Genomic DNA, 18,393 nt, shown 5'->3' on the forward strand with positions numbered 1-18,393 from the left:
ATCAAAATTAATCAAGTACTTATTGTATGAAAGTGACTTTCTGTCGCTATTTTAATATGGAACACTTTAGTTCAACGTAACTGGAAATAGCACTCTAATATCAAGAGACATTTTTGTTTACAAGTTCCGCCTGCTATGAAATATTATAGATTACAAATATATCTAAGTTTATATAAAGCTTGTGACGTCAGCAGACAGTCGCGACAGGTACTCGGTATACTAATGGAAGGGTGAAGCAGGGTTGATACGTAGGTATTCTAAAGGGCATTACAGTGTTACTTCGTGGAATAGCTTAGTGTTTGTTTTTTTTATTCTTAGTAATCTTTTGTTTTTCTAAATTATTTTGTTTATAGAGATTGGTTTGTAATATTTTTTAGACCTACCCAGTTTTTTTTTGTTTCACGCAGTATCCGACGTATAGGAGTGTAGGCAGTAGGCAGTGGGGGCTAGTTTCAAGACAGTCTGTTCCACACTTTCTGCACAATTTTGTAGACATTGCATATTAGTGGCGGAGCGTAGCGCCGTGCTTTGTCTACCAGAGCAGGAAATTGTAAATAATTTATTCCCCCGGGTGGGAATCGAATCTACCACCGTCGCTTTTACAGTCAAATCACTGCGCTATGACGGCCTCACAAAATTTTATTTATTCCATAAAAGGAAGGCTTTTCTTTAGTCGTATTTAATTATTTGTCACTAAAACGTAGTTGTGACGTTTTTGCAATAAATATGATCAATTAGAAAATAGTATCGATTCTTATTTAATTTACAGATCTAGAAGATAATTTTGGTCTTCATGTACCTGAATAGTACAACCCTGTGACAGACAGACAGACAGACGGACGGAAGGACAGCATAGGCTTATTAATCGAGCCCCAATTTGATTGGAAATGGAATCCTACAGTCATCCTTAGTTGACGTGACATAAGGGAAGTTGAAAAAGCAATTTGTCTAAATTTCAGACGGCAATAATTCTATTTTTTCTACTTTCTTCACGTGGTGATAAAGTATTTAGTGATGTGTCGGTTTTTTTTTTTAGGATTTCGTACTAGAAAAGAAAAAAGGAACTTATTACAAGATCTCTTTATTGTCTGTATGTTTAATCAAATTGAAATGAATAACAAATAGTTCTACGGTCCCTTAGAGCAACTAGTGGTAGGATTTGAACCCATACTTCTAGCTTCTTAAAGCTCTTATTATATTATTATTGAAATGAATAGTTTACGTTATTCAGACGTGTAATTTGATTCCAGGAGGGAACGGTCACGCGAGGCCGTAATGGGCTGTTAGCATAGGAAGGGCTGCTAAATGCTATTATGTCAGTTGTATAAATTAAATTGTAACACGATCTATTTACTTCATAAGTGTTTTGTTTTGAAGAGGTAAAAGCTTAGGTACCTAGGTACTAACACAAATTGGTTATGGTAGCTACCAAGAGTTTAGAATTTTATATTATACAGGATTTGAAGGTTAACTTTAATGTTTAAAGAGTAGAAGTAAGGTCGGCCTGACTGTCTGTTCGTCTGTCACCAAGCTGTAAATCATGAACGTAAGATGATTTCTTTTTCTATATATTGTTAATGACAACAGGTAGACAAAAGTGTTTGTCAAAATATTCTATAGTAGTACAAGACATTGCGTCCTGAGAAGCGGAACTTAACAACGCGAGTTTGTCTTGTTATATTTTAATATCTAAATAACCCAATTAAATCTGTTTTTTTCTATTCTGAACTGCAAGAATTGTTCAGAACATCTATTATGCGACGTTATACCATAAACATGATGTCGAAAGAACTGAGAGATGGGGTAAATTGTATCTTATTTGAATATCATTAGCGCTATTTATTATGACAAAGTGTATTTCCAAGTGATATTTTAATAGCCTGTTTACTTTAAAATATGCGATTATTTCTAGATCTATATATTTAAGTAATACGAATATCGCTTGATATTTTTTTTAATTCATGGAGAACACGAATACTAGCGGGTATAGTGTGAAGATATAAAAGACACTATATTTTTTGTCAACAAATACCTTCCCATTTCATTTTAATTGTATAAAAAATATTTATATATGAAATTCTCGGGCCATTTTAAAATGTTCTCTTTAGCTTAGCCTAAATTTGTGCTAAAAAGTATGATAAACCTTGACAAAATACCCCAAATTTAGTAAGAGACAGGATTCGCAGGAACAATGACAAAAAGGGAGTACAGGATGCTCTGGTTCCGTTACGCGGTAGTGCCAATTAGTTAGCACAATGTCGACGAGAGTGTTAAGTACTGTTGACTGGAACTAAGTGCAGTTTGGGTTTGGGTACACTGGGAAAATTAAATTGGGAGAACTTTGAGGCATTTTGTATTTTGGTTTCGTAGTTTTTGGATGTTGTAGGTAAGAACTGGTGGATTATCGCTTTTTTTATGGAAAATTATTATGGTTATGTATTTAAGAATAATTTATAAAAGTTTATATTGGCAATACATACATAGAGATATGGTCGTGGGGACCAGGTGGTTGTTGGTTTGATTTCCAGTTCAGTCACGCACTGTGTATATATAATGTATGTAGTGCTCATTATATGCTCATTGACTTTCACCCTCAGAAAGAAAAAGTAAAAATTTTCCGTAACAACATGGAAATTTAAATATTTTCCGATTCCTTGCAGAACTTTGTTGGAAAGAATGTAAATATTTAAGTGCCTTACGAGACGTCGTTAAACTAATTAAAATGCTGTAAAATTGTAGATACAATTATGTTGAATATATTTAGGTATGCAGATAATATTTTTAATTGTAATGTCAATTATTGAAAAGGCGACGAGGACTCAAGGGTTCGATTTCCACTCAGGGGAGAGAATTATTATTATTCTCTCGCTCGCATAAAAAACAAAGTGATGATGAATCTTTCAATTCCGTTACTCAACATACGTTTTTGTCCTCGAATGTCTCGATAATTGGGCAATGCATGGGTAACACAGTATCTTGTCAGCGACGATTAATGAAATTAAGTGGATAACTAAAAAAAGATTGTATTTTCTACCCATGTTGCCTATACAAGATCCTTAAATACAACGTAGGAACCTCATTCATTTCACATTTTTTTCTGTATGTACTGAACTGAAACTGAATGTTTTTGTAAAGATTTGTACTCTATAGCAGTGCCATGACCTGCTTTCAACGGTTCAATTGCACATACGAGTATGGGAAGCTGCATATTTCATTCGATGAAGAACTAGGTTAACTATGCCACAGTGGTTGTTGAAAACCGATGAAGATTTTTTTCAATTTGCTTCATTATTCATAACAATGATTCTTTCAATTCTCGTATTGTTAAAAAATTATAAGTGTAATTGAACTAGTAGGTAATCATCTTTTAAAACAAAAAGTAAATAATAATTTCTAAAGGACAGGTATCTACCCCATATAAAAAACAATTAGATACCATTGAATAATAATTATAAATGCAAAAGAAATAAAAAAAATGTATATAATAATTTCTGGATTAAAAATCTTGGGCACGTGAAGTGTGCAATTAAAGCGAGGGGAAGAACCGCGACGTCAGGGCGGCCATATTGTCGCGCCGTTCGCGCCTTTTTACTCAACTCAACCGGAAATTATAGTTAGTGCTTTTTAGTTTGATTACTTTTTAAATTAAAAACTAGGTTAATGAAGTAAGCTTAAGCTTAACACATTTTCTTAGTAAAATAAAGTTAAATACTAAAAAGCATATATACATCGTTGAAAGCTGTCGTGGCACAGCGGCACTGACTGTAAACGCGACGGTTGTGAATTTGATTTCCATTCAGGGGAATGAATCATTTTCATATGATTCTTTTGGTTACAAAACAAAGCGCGACGTTAAATTCAAAACTTAAGCTGATAATGGAGAACGAAGTGTTTTAACTCGGTCCCCTCTGCAAGCCTGCTATATACGGCGTGGAGCTTTAATCAGAATTTTCCATATTCCAATAATAATATTTCTTATTTTCAGCATTAGGTAACACATGGCAGCTATAAACCAAAGAAATAAAGGAGTATTTTTACAAATAATAAAGTTTTACGCAACTTTTGAATTAGGCTGTACTCGTATACGAAATGTGAAATATTCGTGGCACCTGCTGTGGTTTAGTATTAAAATTTTATTTAATTTCACATATTCTTAAACAAATATTGCCTGTATATGTAGGATAATAAAACTATGCAATTTCACTGTTTGTTTGTTTAAATGCTTCCAACTCTGAAACTACCAGCAGGTATTAAAAAATACTTTTTGTACCTATTACCATTTAATTAGAAATAGATCATATTATGAGGTAAGGATATTTAGGGTTATTTATTAGGGCATTTTAGGTGATTAGGGCGGAATACGGCGTTTTCAATTTTACGCTCGTATAGTTATTAATTTTCGTTTTCAATTTCACGCTCATTTGCAATTCACATTTTGTGGCAACTACATTAGAAATAGATTGTACATAAAAACATGGTAAGAGTATAGAGCCGCATTGCTACAGTTTATTTTTTGTAAATTCGACAGGTATGGGTTCGATTTTCATTAGGGGGAAAGAATTATTTTCGTTTCCCCGCCCTGGTATCGAGAAAAAGCTCATCTTTGATGTCTGTTATTAAATATGCAATGTTTCGTAGGGAACGGAGTATTTCAACACTATGTCACCATTCTCTATCCTGCTATAGGCGGGATACAGCGTGAAACTTCTTAAAAACAATACTAATAAAAAGTAACAAAATTAATCCAAATTAAATACGAGTATATAATTCGTACACAAAAAGTGTAAGTTATATACATGCTTAGAGAAAGCGTAGAGGTCTTAAGAAGATCTTTAGAAAGTCATTACTAAATGTTACGCTTACGTCTGAACTTTAAGCTCCAGGTGCCTTTTATAGATTTACTAAAATTAATTTCGACTTGAACGTATAAGTTATGGAATGATACTGCAAGATATTATACTTTGCGTATAATGGAGCCATTATAGGGGAGTGGGAAAATGTTGGACTGTTACGAAAACGCGATGATTGCGGGGTCGATTTCTACTCTGAGAAACGAATTATTCTTATTTTTGATTGAGTTCTCCCATTTAACACACAATGCTTCAAAAATTAGGCGGTATGTGCGAGATGGAGTGTCTTAGCTCTAGGTTCTTTCTGCTTACTCTTTTATATTGAATAAGATTGATTTCGAAAAATAAGAAAGTATATTACTCAGGCTCAGTTCGTCTACAATATGACTAAATAGAGCGCAATGGATTCTATTTGCAATCGGGATAATATTAATATAGGCATAATACAGAATTTATTTACAAAGTATAAATGTCTTATTTATAATTGAGGTTTTTAAGTTTGTTTTCTTATTGGGGGATCTTTTAAGGTATACTTTACGGGATAAAAATACGTACGTCTTATTGCCCAACTTCATTAGTCTAAACTATAAAATGCATAACCTCATTTTTATCCAAACCGCTGAATAAGGAGCCTTCACAACATATTACAGCGTTCAACGCCGCGTAGTTGTGCGTTAACTTTCAGTCACTTAGCAACGTAAGAGCTTTATATATATAGATTACCGACACGTACCCTCAATATTTCTTCCCTCGTTTTGTCACCACTGTCGCTCTAATTGGGCGTACAATTGAAATACTTAGTATGCAATTCAAGCCTGCCCAAGAAACAATATATCCCAAAAAGCTTATTTGCTAAGACTTCACGAGGGCGATATCAAATGACTGATCCATTTCGACATTCGAGTATTTGTAAAAGCATTGTTAGAATGTAACATGATAACGTGCTTTTAGGAGAATACAAATAGAGACAGATATAAGTATCAGTTTTCTTGATATATTCGTTTCCCCACCGAATTAAATAAAACGTAATGTTGAGTTCCAAGATCCTGCCACCAAACACCAACAATATCTTTTAAACTTATAGTAAGTAAGGCAGGATTTTCTGCCTTTTGTTTTATAAAAAAATATAAAAAATCTTCTTTCTGAGCTTCCTTCTCAGGTCTATGAAAATTAAATTTAAAATAGCAGCCACACATAATGTCTCAAGAATTTGGCGGACAGTTAAGAACGGAAAACACTCCGTTCCTCTCAGAGAACGAATGAGAACGAAGTGTCTTAACCTTAGGATCCCTATACCACGCTATGCGCGGGATACATCGTGAAACTAAAAAAATGTAAAAAAACATTACTTCCCACTCATTTAGAGACTGTACCCTCCATTCTATTTCATCTGACATTTGCTCATCCCAAAACAAACCTGAAATGGCGAAAATGACTACAAATAAAAGCAAGCACAAAATTAAACCTGCCATTTCCCCATCTCCCAAAATGGCTTTAATAACCCAAAAATATTGTATTGAAAAATATAATCATTAAACGCAGAAAAGCGAAAATTCACCGAGTGTTCCGCAACACCTATTCAACTCAAGGGCGCGGTGGGATCGTATCAACACTTGAGGTTTTTTTTTCAAAGCAATCAGTATAGAGTTTTCATTGGCATGGTTTTTATTTCAATGGGGGAAGTCTTACTTTCCCATAGTAAAAGTCCATGGCGGGGTCTCCCCGACCCCATTGTGCTTGCAAGGGTTACCCTGTAATTATTTTTGAAGGGAATTCGTACGCTTCGTGCGTAGACCGTGTGCGAAGTATTAAGGGTGTTCATTTATTGTGTAAATAAACAAGGAATGCGTGTATGTGGGGGTTTAAAAGGTTGGTGATGGTTTAGTAAATTAGGATTTGTTTTATATATTTAGCCGCAGCCGCAGCAGAGCTTCTGATTTTAAAGGCGATAGTTGTATGTTGAGAAAAAGCGTGGAGTTTGCCACTCAATGTCTCGAAAATTAGGTGGTGCGTGTGGAAGTGTCTAACACAAAGTTCCCTCTGCCTACCCTGCAATACCTACACGGGATCCATCCATGCATGCATTTACATCATTATCGAACTATAGTTGCTATAATTTTTCATCAAAACAATTGTGCTCTTCGGCGGAAAATGTAAACCAGATGTGTCTTAATGGGATTGGAGTGTCTTGACAGTAGATTCCTAGGATCCCTATGTCTACCGTGCTATATGCGGGATAGAGCGTGCAGCTAAAAAAAGAGATTATGTTTTTTTTTACTATATTCGGTACATGCGGTTCTTTAAATCAAAATATTTTATATTACAATAAAAATTACCCTCTTAGTACACATTGTACTTTAAAACAATGCGTAAACTATTTTAAGTTCACGCGACAAAAATATAATTTCAATTGTATTATAAACCTTCATTGTCCATTACAGTCGAGCGGAAAGCCGTCATTATAACAATAATAGAGAAAATATAGTTTGAAAGAGAGCTCTCCATAGTGTAGCTTTTCTAGTGGAGGGCGGCTTTATATTAAATTATAGAATGTTACTTTACAACAATTGTTGAAATATGTGAAACTAGCTTCCAGTTTAGTACGGTTTTGTCCGCGTTCTTTTTGATTTTTTTCTAGAAATATCCCGCTATTTACCACGCAATATCTTTACGGATTGGTTAATGAACGTGGTATTTAACGTCAAATTATGAAATATATATGAAAAACTAAATAAAACAATTAAAAACAAACAAAATATTACTTTTGAATTGGAAATCTGTTATTTTTATAAGATTGTTCACTGATTCTTATCTTCGTGCCAAATATTGTATTATATTTTGTGAAAACAAAACAATTTTTTTATCTCGGGAAATGATGATACCACCTAGAACTCGTTACACATGTCAAAAAATGACTGGACTGGCAGCTTATAAGAGACACACTGGTCTTTTTTACACTGACAATTTAAAAAATCGATAGGGTGGTAAAATCAAAACAACTAAAATCAAACCAAGCGCTACGCAAAGGTAGGTTACAAAAAAATGTTTACATATAAGAAAAAAATATTTATGGCAAGACTAAGTACATAATTTTAAAGAGGAATAATGCACCACTAGAATTTCTCCGTCTATGCTGGAAAAAAATGGATAAAGATACAATAGTGAAAGAAACTCCATGGAAATTCTCCTCGCATTAGACACAATACGCTGCTAAGTGAATGAAGGGAACTAAGTAAACAATTTATTTCGCCTTTTATTCGTCAAATTGACTATTCAAATAAAGTTACGGCAAATTGGATTTTGTTCTTGTTTAACAGATGAAGTTCCGTTGAGTTTTCTTTTGGTACTGAATTTTAACTTGGCTTGTAAAGTAATTACAACTTTTAGGAATATATCAGATATATTAAGTACATATTATGAATATGTATAATGTATGTGCTATGTAGTTTAGAATGTCTAACTTAAATAGAATGGTTTTTTTTCTCTTAAAACTCTCTTTAATCTGTCTAAGCAGTATTCGATATAGAGTTTGTTGTAGTGTAACTAATTAATAAACTAGACATACAGACAATATCTTAAAATACATAATTTGTTTCTAAATTTATAAAAAAAATCTAAATTTTTCATAATAAAATTGTTTGAAATATACTTATTAACATAGATATATTATATTTCACTCACCTGTCACTAGACACCAGTACGAGCTGAGTGTTGGCGTACTTGGACCTGCGCTTACGCACCGCCGACAGCGCCGCGCACAGGCTCGGTGCGAAAGACCGACATGGTGGACACTGTTGACAATAAATAATAATAGATGTAGGATAACTCTAATAATAATTATATATTTATTATATATACCAAAGCGAAGAAATTAAAACTATTTATTCCGAGTGGCAATCGAACCCACTATCGTCGCATTTAAAATCAGAGGCTTATCTTATCGATTGAATACATATTTTTCTCATTTATAGAAAAACTTACGAGACGATAAACTGAAAAGAACTTGAAAATTCTCGTTAACTAAAGTTGTGCCGTCAGTTAATAAGCAGCAAACTTTATATTGGAGTCTCTATATTGATATGAGCTCGATCTTGTGAAGAAAGTATTTATTAGCTATGCCTTTAGTCAACTTTAAAAAGAATATTTTAATATGAATTAATTATGTTTTTTTTTAAACTTATCTACTATAGATAAGTCACTTCAAATGTCAAATTACAATATATATATACAAAAAAATTCTATAAAAGAGCATTTAATGTTGTCTACATTTTTATAATTATCGACAGCGTCAGCAAGAAAGTTTAAGTTGCATCTTATCAACAATATCTAACCTACGCTAAATCTTACAAAATAATAATGAACCGAACGATTTTTCAATTATATTTTATTAGGTTCAAGCTGTACTCTATAAACACCAGGGAAGTTAGAGGGAACCTAGTGTGTACACTGCGATATTAAAATTAAAAGGATAAATAATTACTTAAAATACAACATCTCTCATCTCTCATCTCTCTCTCAACAAATCTTGAAAAAAAATATACTAACCCAATGAGCAGCAAAGTAGAAAACTCTCACAGCATCCGGAGGTAAATCTTCATACATCTTCTTCTGCTGTCCTTCTAACTCGACTCCTCTTAAGACCTCGTCCAAAGGCGGAGCTGGCCATGGAAACCTTTCGCCTTTGGGGTCACTGAGTAGGGCATCTCGGACTGCCCGACCGCGGATCACGAGTGTTGGTACGCCCACTGCTATACTGTATTTCTGGGTTAAACGACGCTGTAATAAAAGAAAAAAAAATGTAAAATATGTATGTTTTATTAAATTTTTGAGATGTAGAATAAAATGTTTTAAGTCAAGTACTCTTTGTATATACTGTTTTCTTAAGAAACTTAATTAATTATTTATAATTTGAAAAGTTTTCTAAGTTTGATTTCGTACTACTTAACGAAAGAAAAAATCTATCGAATTTTAACCTACATTTTTCAGTACTGGTTTTCGGAGCTGTGGCAGTGAGAAAATCAGTAAGTGCAATATAAATGCACTATTCGAAATTGCATTAAAAATAAATATTAAAAAAACCGAATCTAAATAAAACTAATTATAATACCTAAAATATGTCCAAAAGTCTACAAGAATGCTGTAAAATAATTCAAAATGACATTCATCAATGAACAAATGTATTTATTCCTCTAGCAGTATCTATAACGTTAGAGCCGCAGTATAACAAACAAGGATACCTCCCGCATGGCCCACAAAGCACTGGACCGCACGTTTGTGTCGTAGGTAGACCATTATTTGAGATCTACCTAAGTACCTAAGTCCCTATGTTCTCAGTGGCTTGGAAAAACACTTTTTCACTTAGGAGCGGATTCCGAGAAAGCCTAGGGTTAAGACATTCGGTTATTAAGTAATGAGTGGCGGAACTCAACGCTGCGCTATATCTCACAGATAGAGATTTAATCAATAACTACCACCTTTTATTGTAGTGATTTTTTGTTCGCGTCGACATATCTTTAAAAAAAGATAACCCTTTCAGGACCATAAGGTTTTGAGAGGTATTGCAATTATTTTAACTGTTTAAAATAGTTAATTATCGATCTAATAAACATATTTTTAAATAAAAAAATTAAAATTACCTTTTACTTTTTGAGTTATTTTATGGGACACGGTTGTCCCTATGGTCGTAAGAGGTAATTTTTTACCATAAAAATCATCTTTATAATTACATTAATTATAAATTAACTAGAGGTTTTAATAACACAAATCGCTATTATTATTACACGTATTCTTATTTTTAAATGAAATAATATAATTACTTTACCTAAATAATCAATTTACTAAACTTTACTGGTTATGAAAGTAAGCGAAACAATTTCTTTCATTTGTATAGCAAAGATGAACTTTACAAATAGAACAAGTATTATTTGTACGGTTTTCCTCTTTTAATCTTGACACAATTTACGCATCTCTTTCTGGCACTGACCTTTTCCATTGGATGTAGTGGTAACTGGCGCTTTATAGACTTTCGTACAGCACTTGCTTTAGAAGTAAGAACATCTCTGTGTCTGGACGAGTAACGCCGTTGACTAATCTCCGAGTTACGACTTGCCTAAACTGTAGGCTGGTCAAAAGACTTCCTTCCAGATTCTTTTCATTGAAACCTAATATTGAGAGCACTTTGTAACGATGCATTCAAATGTGTTATCCTGGGCCTAATTTTATATACTCGATCAAAGTTTCGGCTAGTAGGTTCCCTTACTATTTCATTATTACAAAAATGTAGATTTTTACGTATGCCTTCAAATAGGGCCTGTGGCATAATATTTGAAATAAAAGGTACCGCCATATCTGGCTCTGTAGCCCAATAATCTCTCAAAGATGGTAAAACATGATAGCCAATAACTAAATTCATTCCAAGAAAAGCTATAACTACATACATACACACAAGTATCAATTCTCTATTTCAATTAAAAATTCCCGTCCATTTTGGTGAGCGTATCGCATTGATTTTGTTACTATCATTTGAACTAAAATACAAAAAAATGTTGTAGAAACAAATATATCAAAAGGGATCAATTATTGTTTTCAGTATCTTGACAAATTTGCACCTTTCTAAATTGATACTCTATATTTGAAAAAACATTTGGAATGTATGTTCTCTTCCTCCACTTAAAATCAGGTAGACTGCTGCTTTTTTATACTTTGGTAGAATTTGTAGCAGAAGTTGAAGGCTCAGGTGATTTGTTTTCTATTTCTGGATGGTGCAATGTTGTGTCTTCAATCTCAACATCAAGTACGCCTTAGTCATCATCCTGTGTCAATAATTTTTGAGCTTCTTTGTCGAGCAGTAAATTGTCTTCATCGTCACTATTATCTCCCATCAAAATATGTCAAATTTCATCTTCCTTGAGTTCAAAAATTCCACAAATAATAAATTATTTAGGATAATAATGATTTTTTTTGCAACGAACTTTATGTGCAAAATATTTCCTTCATAGACCACAGGAACACTGGCGTCCCTTTAGGTTTGCGACGACTTATACAAGTACATAACATAAAAAAAAATATTTTATGTGCACAAAATGAATAAATACTTACCACTGAATAAATATTTTAGGAAATAAATCGTTAAACTTTACTTTTATGCCGAGAAATACTTTTCTGAAGTAAAGGAATTTCGCGCGAACCAAATAGCCACTTTTCAATGATGATAAATCAAAATGTAATGGTTGGGTAGCTAATTTACTATATTCATATAATAAAAGGGTACTTTAAGAAACTAATTGACATACAATGACGCATATCTGTTTCTTTTTTTGTAACTACCCTCATTTTTTTCAACTGGGACAAATGTGTCCCCGTAGTCGTGAAAGGGATAATCTATTAATATCTATCTCGCACGCAGCAGGGTAGGCAGATAGAGCTAAGACACTCCTTTCTCCACTTTCAGCTGAATTTTGGAGGTATGTGTTGATGTTCCTATTAGATATGTAATGTTGAAATTGATATCAAAATTTAGAAGCACATATTATATTGTGAAATTAAACTTATCACAGCGTTTCTTGGTGTTTCATAAACCAATCCCTGAAGAGCAATGGGCAATAATTCCTTAATAAGACGTTGATAGATTTACCTATATATAAATTTATAAATTAGAAAGATCCAAAAAGTTAAAAAATTATAGATATTTCATTTAATATATATAAAAAAATATTTTTGTAGTTCATTTCATAAGTAAGTGCATAAGTAACTCAGGTTTGTAAAGTTGTACTTCCCGATGACCTGCAATCCTGAAATTGGTGGAACTCTTAACCAGTTTTTTTATTTAAACTACAAAACCAGAAAAAACAACAAACAACTTAACAAAAGCAATTAACTAAAACCACATTTAAAACGGCATTAGCATATTTGTACAATTATGTACGAGTACAATATAAATAGTCGCCGCCGGAAGCGCGCCGTGCTTCGAGCGTTTGATCTTAACCAGAGCTAACTGACCTATAACTACTACTGACGGTTTATATTAACTTTTGTATTTAATATTAACGTCGCTTTTGGTTTTTGTATAAAAATAAATATATTAATAACTTATTAAAAAAACCTTCATATTATATAGGTGTGTAAATTAGTTTGGTAATTTTACTCAGAATCATCAAAATTTATTTGTCGTCTTGTTAACAAGGTAATTAAAATAATTAATATTCTATCTATATATATAAAATCGAAAGGTCACTCACTCATCACGAAATCTCAGAAACTACATGTGCTAGGAATCTCAAATTTTGCATAGTAGTTACTTATAGGACGTAGGTGCTCGCTAAGACGGGAATTTGCAATATTCGACTTCTAAGGGGTTGTTTTTGGGATCGAAAGTTTGTATGAAATTTCGTTACTACAAATGCTATGAGTCTCAAATTTTGCATAGACGTCAATAGGACGTAGTCATGGAGACAGAAATTAATGATAACATAGTTCACGCGGGTGTAACCGCGAGCGGGCCGCTAGTTTATAATAAAAATCGAACGTTGAAGAAGACTTTAGGAAACATAAAGGAAAGAATAATGAGGAAAATGTAAAATAAACGCGTCAACCCGCAGTAAAACACTAGTTCTAGAAAATATGATACACTATACAAATGAACTACAATCTACATTCATATGTATGTATGTATGTGGGTGCATTCTCGTTCATTATTACACTCAAAACTCGGCATTTTGCCGCATTTTAAAATTTTAAGTTTTTCCCCATATTAAAATGATATGTGTGGAGTTTTAAAATCATTCGCGTGCAAGTTTGTATTTTAACGTCGAAATATTTCTAGTATTATTAAGAACGAGGCCGTCGTCGCACAGGGGAAAAAGCGTGCCTGAACGTGACAGTTGTGTGTTCAATTCCCACCCGGGAGTATGACACATTTAATAAATTCATTTCTTCGTTCTGGTAACAAGGCAAGGCACGGCGTTAAGTTCCGCCACTCAACAAGCAGTGCGTCGAAAACTCGGTGGAAAGTGGGGAACGGAACTGGTTTAATAGGAACGGAGTGTTTGAATACTAGGTTATCATCTCCTTTAAGCAAAATATCTTAACGTATTTACTAGAAATAATGATAACTGATTATATATCCTAATGTGGACAGAAGCTGATACCAGAGGGATGATAATGTCAACGTCATTCAAAAGTATTTCAATTGAATTGTTTTTTAGTTACGCGGTGTACCCCCGCAGATAGCGGGGTAGGCAGAAGAAACCTGTTAACCTAGTGTTAAGACACTCCGTTCCCTTAAAGACAGGGAGAGAAAATGAAAATATTAAATATTTAATTTCCTTCAATGAGAATCGAACCTAAACCTGTCGTGTTTACAGTTAGTTAGACAATATATATAGTTATAGAATTTAAGTTATCATATTTAATCAAAAAAATACGCTGAGATATAGCGATAGCATCATTCTTTAATAAAATAGTTTACGTAATATAATCCTTTCAGATGTAATTATAATGAAAGGAGCTTTTAGTTGATTATAAATACTATACAGACGACTAGCGGCCCACTCGCGGCTTCGCCCGCATGCCACCTATAATACTTTTATTATTAGAAGGTAACAAACAAAAGAAAATATATATTGTAGTCGAATTGAGAACCTCATTTTACAGAAATCGGTTAAAAACGAAAATTTATTTGTTGATTTTATAAGGCATTCCTATAGGTGTAGACAAACATGTTAAGATATTCTAGATAAATATGTATATAGTAAGCACGTCGCGTATTAGTCCTTCCACGTGGAAACTGTAGCGTTAACGTACAGCTTTTAGCTGTCGACCTAGTAATGAGATTTTAGAAAAGCCATTTTAAGTACCTGCACTTTATGTATTCATTTATATTTTATTAAATTTTGTTTTTATAATTTGTGTTCGATTCCTGCTCTAGGAAATGAAATATTTAATGTTAACATTCCTTCGCTCTGCTAACGAGGCGAAGCGCGGCGTTGAATTCCGCCACTTGACACACAATGCCTAAGGAATTTGGCGGAAAACGGAGATCGGAGTGTTTTGATATTAGATTCCCTCTGTCTACACTGCTGTGTGCGGGATAAAGCGTGACGCAAAAAATCAATGCATCCATATTAGCAAAATATTATTGGTAACAACTGTAATATTTATAGTTTTTATAATCATCCTCACAGAAACTTGCTGCTTCATCATTACAACATTGATTCATTTGAAAAAAATTTTTTTTCTTTTTAAAACCCTAGTGAAAGTGATGCTCCAGACGGTTCTTTAGTAAAAGTTAAAAAATGAGGGTAGAATTTAAAATATTCAAAATGCTAATTCAAGCAAGTTGAATTTTAAGCAAAAATTAAGCGCCGCTCATCACTAGCGAGATGCGGTGCTTGTGAATTCTTAAGGAGACTCATTTAAAATATGCCTCTCAACTTGAAATTTACTGTGGAATTTTGTTGAATATCCTTTTATTTTAAGTTTCTTGACGTTGTTCTGAAAAGAGAAGAGAGGTAGAACACTGATAATTTTTATTTTGATTTATTTTCGGCCGTGTGATCCCGGCCTAGAATAGGATCACCCTGGTACTGATGGTGTCGTAAGAGGCGACTAAAGTACGTGTGGTAGAGTCACGTCGCCAGCAATGGCAACACGTTTGGGCAGACTCGACCGGATCAATACCACCCCCGGCATTTAAAACCGGCGTTAAGTAGTGGCTTTATGCCACTGCGTTTCGCATTAGGTAATGCCGGGCTCCGGAGCCCAACCCCCACCCCTCCCTGGAATATGAAAGCGGCACATAAAGAGAATCTACCCCAGGAGGGTACCAGCACCTCCGGTGCTGGAGAATCCCTCCCTGAGTCCTCAAGCTCAGGCTGCCCTTCGAATTCTGGGGAGGGCAACGTACCGCGCACAAGACCAAATTGCAAACAAGGCAAACGAGACGTACGCCCCACGGCAACCCCTACCACACTAAACGTGGACTTTTCCAATATCAGGGGTCTTCACTCCAATCTGAATGCCGTCCACCACCATCTTGAGACGGCACGGCCGGCCTTGTTATTTCTGACGGAGACTCAAATTGTCCGACCGAGCGACACAGCCTACCTCCAATACCCCGGCTATAAAATAGAACACAACTTTATGCCTCATGCCGGGGTCGCTGTGTACGTAAGGGAGGACCTGAGTTTCCGTCGTCTTGCTAATCTTGAAGGTCGGGACCTGTCGACTATCTGGCTCCGTGTTGACTCGGACGATCGAACCCGAGTCTACGCATGCCTTTACAGGTCCCACAGTGGCAATGCGGAAACGGATCGGCTCATGGAGCACATGCAATCGGCCATCGACGATATGCTCTCACAGATCCCCTCTGCTGAGGTCGTGATACTTGGCGATTTTAACGCGCACAATGCCAGTTGGCTTGGATCACGCACTACCGACCACGCTGGGAGGGCCGTTTTTGACCTTGCTACGGCGAATGGATTGTCCCAATTGGTCGAGTCGCCTACGCGACTCCCGGACGTGGACAACCACAATGCCTCCTTATTGGACCTTCTGCTGACTTCGCACCCGGAACAGTACCAGGTGGTCGTCGATGCTCCTTTGGGGTCTTCTGACCACTGCCTGGTACGGAGTGTCGTGCCCGTTCAGCGCGGCAGTCGCAGAACACCCGCAACTCGTCGCGTTTGGCACTACAAGTCAGCAGATTGGGATGGGATGCGTACATTTTACTCATCTTATCCCTGGGGACCGGTTTGCTTCTCTTCTGATGATCCTAGTACCTGTGCCGCTGCTGTTGCCGACGTGGTTCTGCAGGGCATGGAACTTTACATTCCTAGCACTGTAGTGCCCATCGGTGGCAAGTCACAGCCTTGGTTTGATACGTCTTGCAAACTTGCTGCCCTTAGCAAACGCGAGGCATATCAAATCTGGGCCGAGGCACTGGTTACTAAGGATCCGAAGGTGAAAGCCTCAAAAAGAGAGTATAACCGGGCCTCTAGGTCCTTTAAGCGGCAAATTGCCAAAGCAAGGTCCCAGCATATCGCCAAAATCGGCGAGAAGCTTGAGAGCTACCCGTCCGGAACTCACCAGTTTTGGGCGCTCTCAAAGGCGGCACTCGGCAACTTCAGCCAGCCTTCGCTTCCGCCTTTACGCAAGGGGAATGACATCTTGGTCCATACGGCGAAGGAGAAAGCCGATCTCCTGGGCGCTCTCTTTGCCTCGAACTCGACTTTGGATGACCAAGGATCAACGCCACCGACCATCCCGCGGTGCCAGTGCTCAATGCCTGAGGTTAAGTTCAACCAAAAAGCTGTAAGGCGAGCTCTGTCCTCTTTGGACATCCATAAGTCGAGCGGACCAGATGGCATCTCCCCCTTAGTGCTTCGTTCTTGTGCTCCTGAGCTGACACCGGTGCTAACGCGTTTGTTTCGGCACTCTTACTCAGTCGGCGTAGTCCCAGATTCATGGAAGAGCGCTCTTATCCACCCGATCCCGAAGAAGGGCGATGGATCCGATCCATCTAACTACAGGCCTATTGCCATCACCTCCCTACTCTCAAAAGTCATGGAGAGCATCATCAATAGCCAGCTCTTGGTTTATCTAGAGGATCACCGATTGATTAATGACCGTCAATATGGCTTCCGCCATGGTCGCTCAACCGGTGATCTTCTGGTTTACCTTACCCACCGTTGGGCTGCGGCTATTGAAAGCAAGGGAGAGGGCCTGGCAGTTAGTTTGGACATGGCGAAGGCCTTTGATCGAGTGTGGCATGGAGCGCTCCTTGCCAAACTTCCATCCTATGGGCTTCCCGAGAACTTATGCAGGTGGATCGCCAGCTTTCTCACTGGGCGCAGCATCAAGGTCGTTGTCGACGGTTTTTGCTCCAATCATATGCCCGTGAACGCTGGCGTTCCCCAAGGCTGCGTGCTGTCCCCCACGCTGTTTCTTCTGCATATCAATGACATGCTGGAAGATTCTAGCATTCATTGCTATGCAGATGACAGCACGGTGGACGCTGTTTACTCCGGCCGCGCAAGTCTTTCTCGGGAAAACGCTGAACAGTACCGAAATAAACTTGTGTCTTCTGTTGAGGCGTCCCTCGAGATTGTCTCTTCATGGGGTGAAAAGAACCTGGTCCAATTTAACCCCCTGAAGACACAGGTTTGCGCGTTAACCACTAAAAAAACCCCATTTATCGTATCCCCAGTCTTTCAGAATACTCCCCTCGCTACTAGCCGCGCCCAGTATCAGCATATTGGGCCTTAATGTTTCGAGTGACTGCCAGTATCGCGATCATCTGGAAAGCAAGGCCAAGTTGGCCTCGAAGAAACTGGGGGTCATCAATAGAGCGAGACGGTACTTCACGCCAAAACACCGATTGGCCCTATATAGGGCCCAGGTTCGGCCACACATGGAGTACTGTTCTCATCTCTGGGCTGGTGCACCCCAGTATCAGCTTGACCCATTTGATCGCATACAACGTAGAGCTGTTCGAATCATTAAGGACCCAGTAAGCTGTGAAAGGCTTGACACTTTGGCTCTGCGT

The 18,393-nt window shown here is 36.5% G+C and overlaps 1 protein-coding gene across 2 annotated transcripts in view; it reads right to left on the reverse strand.

Moving 5' to 3' along the window:
• LOC146540792 (nucleoredoxin-like) overlaps nucleotides 1–18,393 on the reverse strand; it is a 50,465-nt gene that overhangs the window by 11,321 nt on the left and 20,751 nt on the right. For both annotated transcript variants that reach the window (XM_085203354.1, XM_085203348.1), the window contains 2 exons: nucleotides 9,396–9,626; nucleotides 8,532–8,641 (listed from right to left, as the gene is read on the reverse strand). In XM_085203354.1, the coding sequence (XP_085059480.1) occupies nucleotides 8,532–8,641; nucleotides 9,396–9,626 (341 nt within the window). The remainder of the gene's footprint in view (nucleotides 1–8,531; nucleotides 8,642–9,395; nucleotides 9,627–18,393) is intronic.

The sequence above is a fragment of the Heliconius melpomene genome, chromosome 2 (genome assembly GCF_056956725.1).
Source record: "Heliconius melpomene rosina isolate 202511_hmr_F chromosome 2, ASM5695672v1, whole genome shotgun sequence".
Lineage (NCBI taxonomy): Eukaryota > Metazoa > Arthropoda > Insecta > Lepidoptera > Nymphalidae > Heliconius > Heliconius melpomene.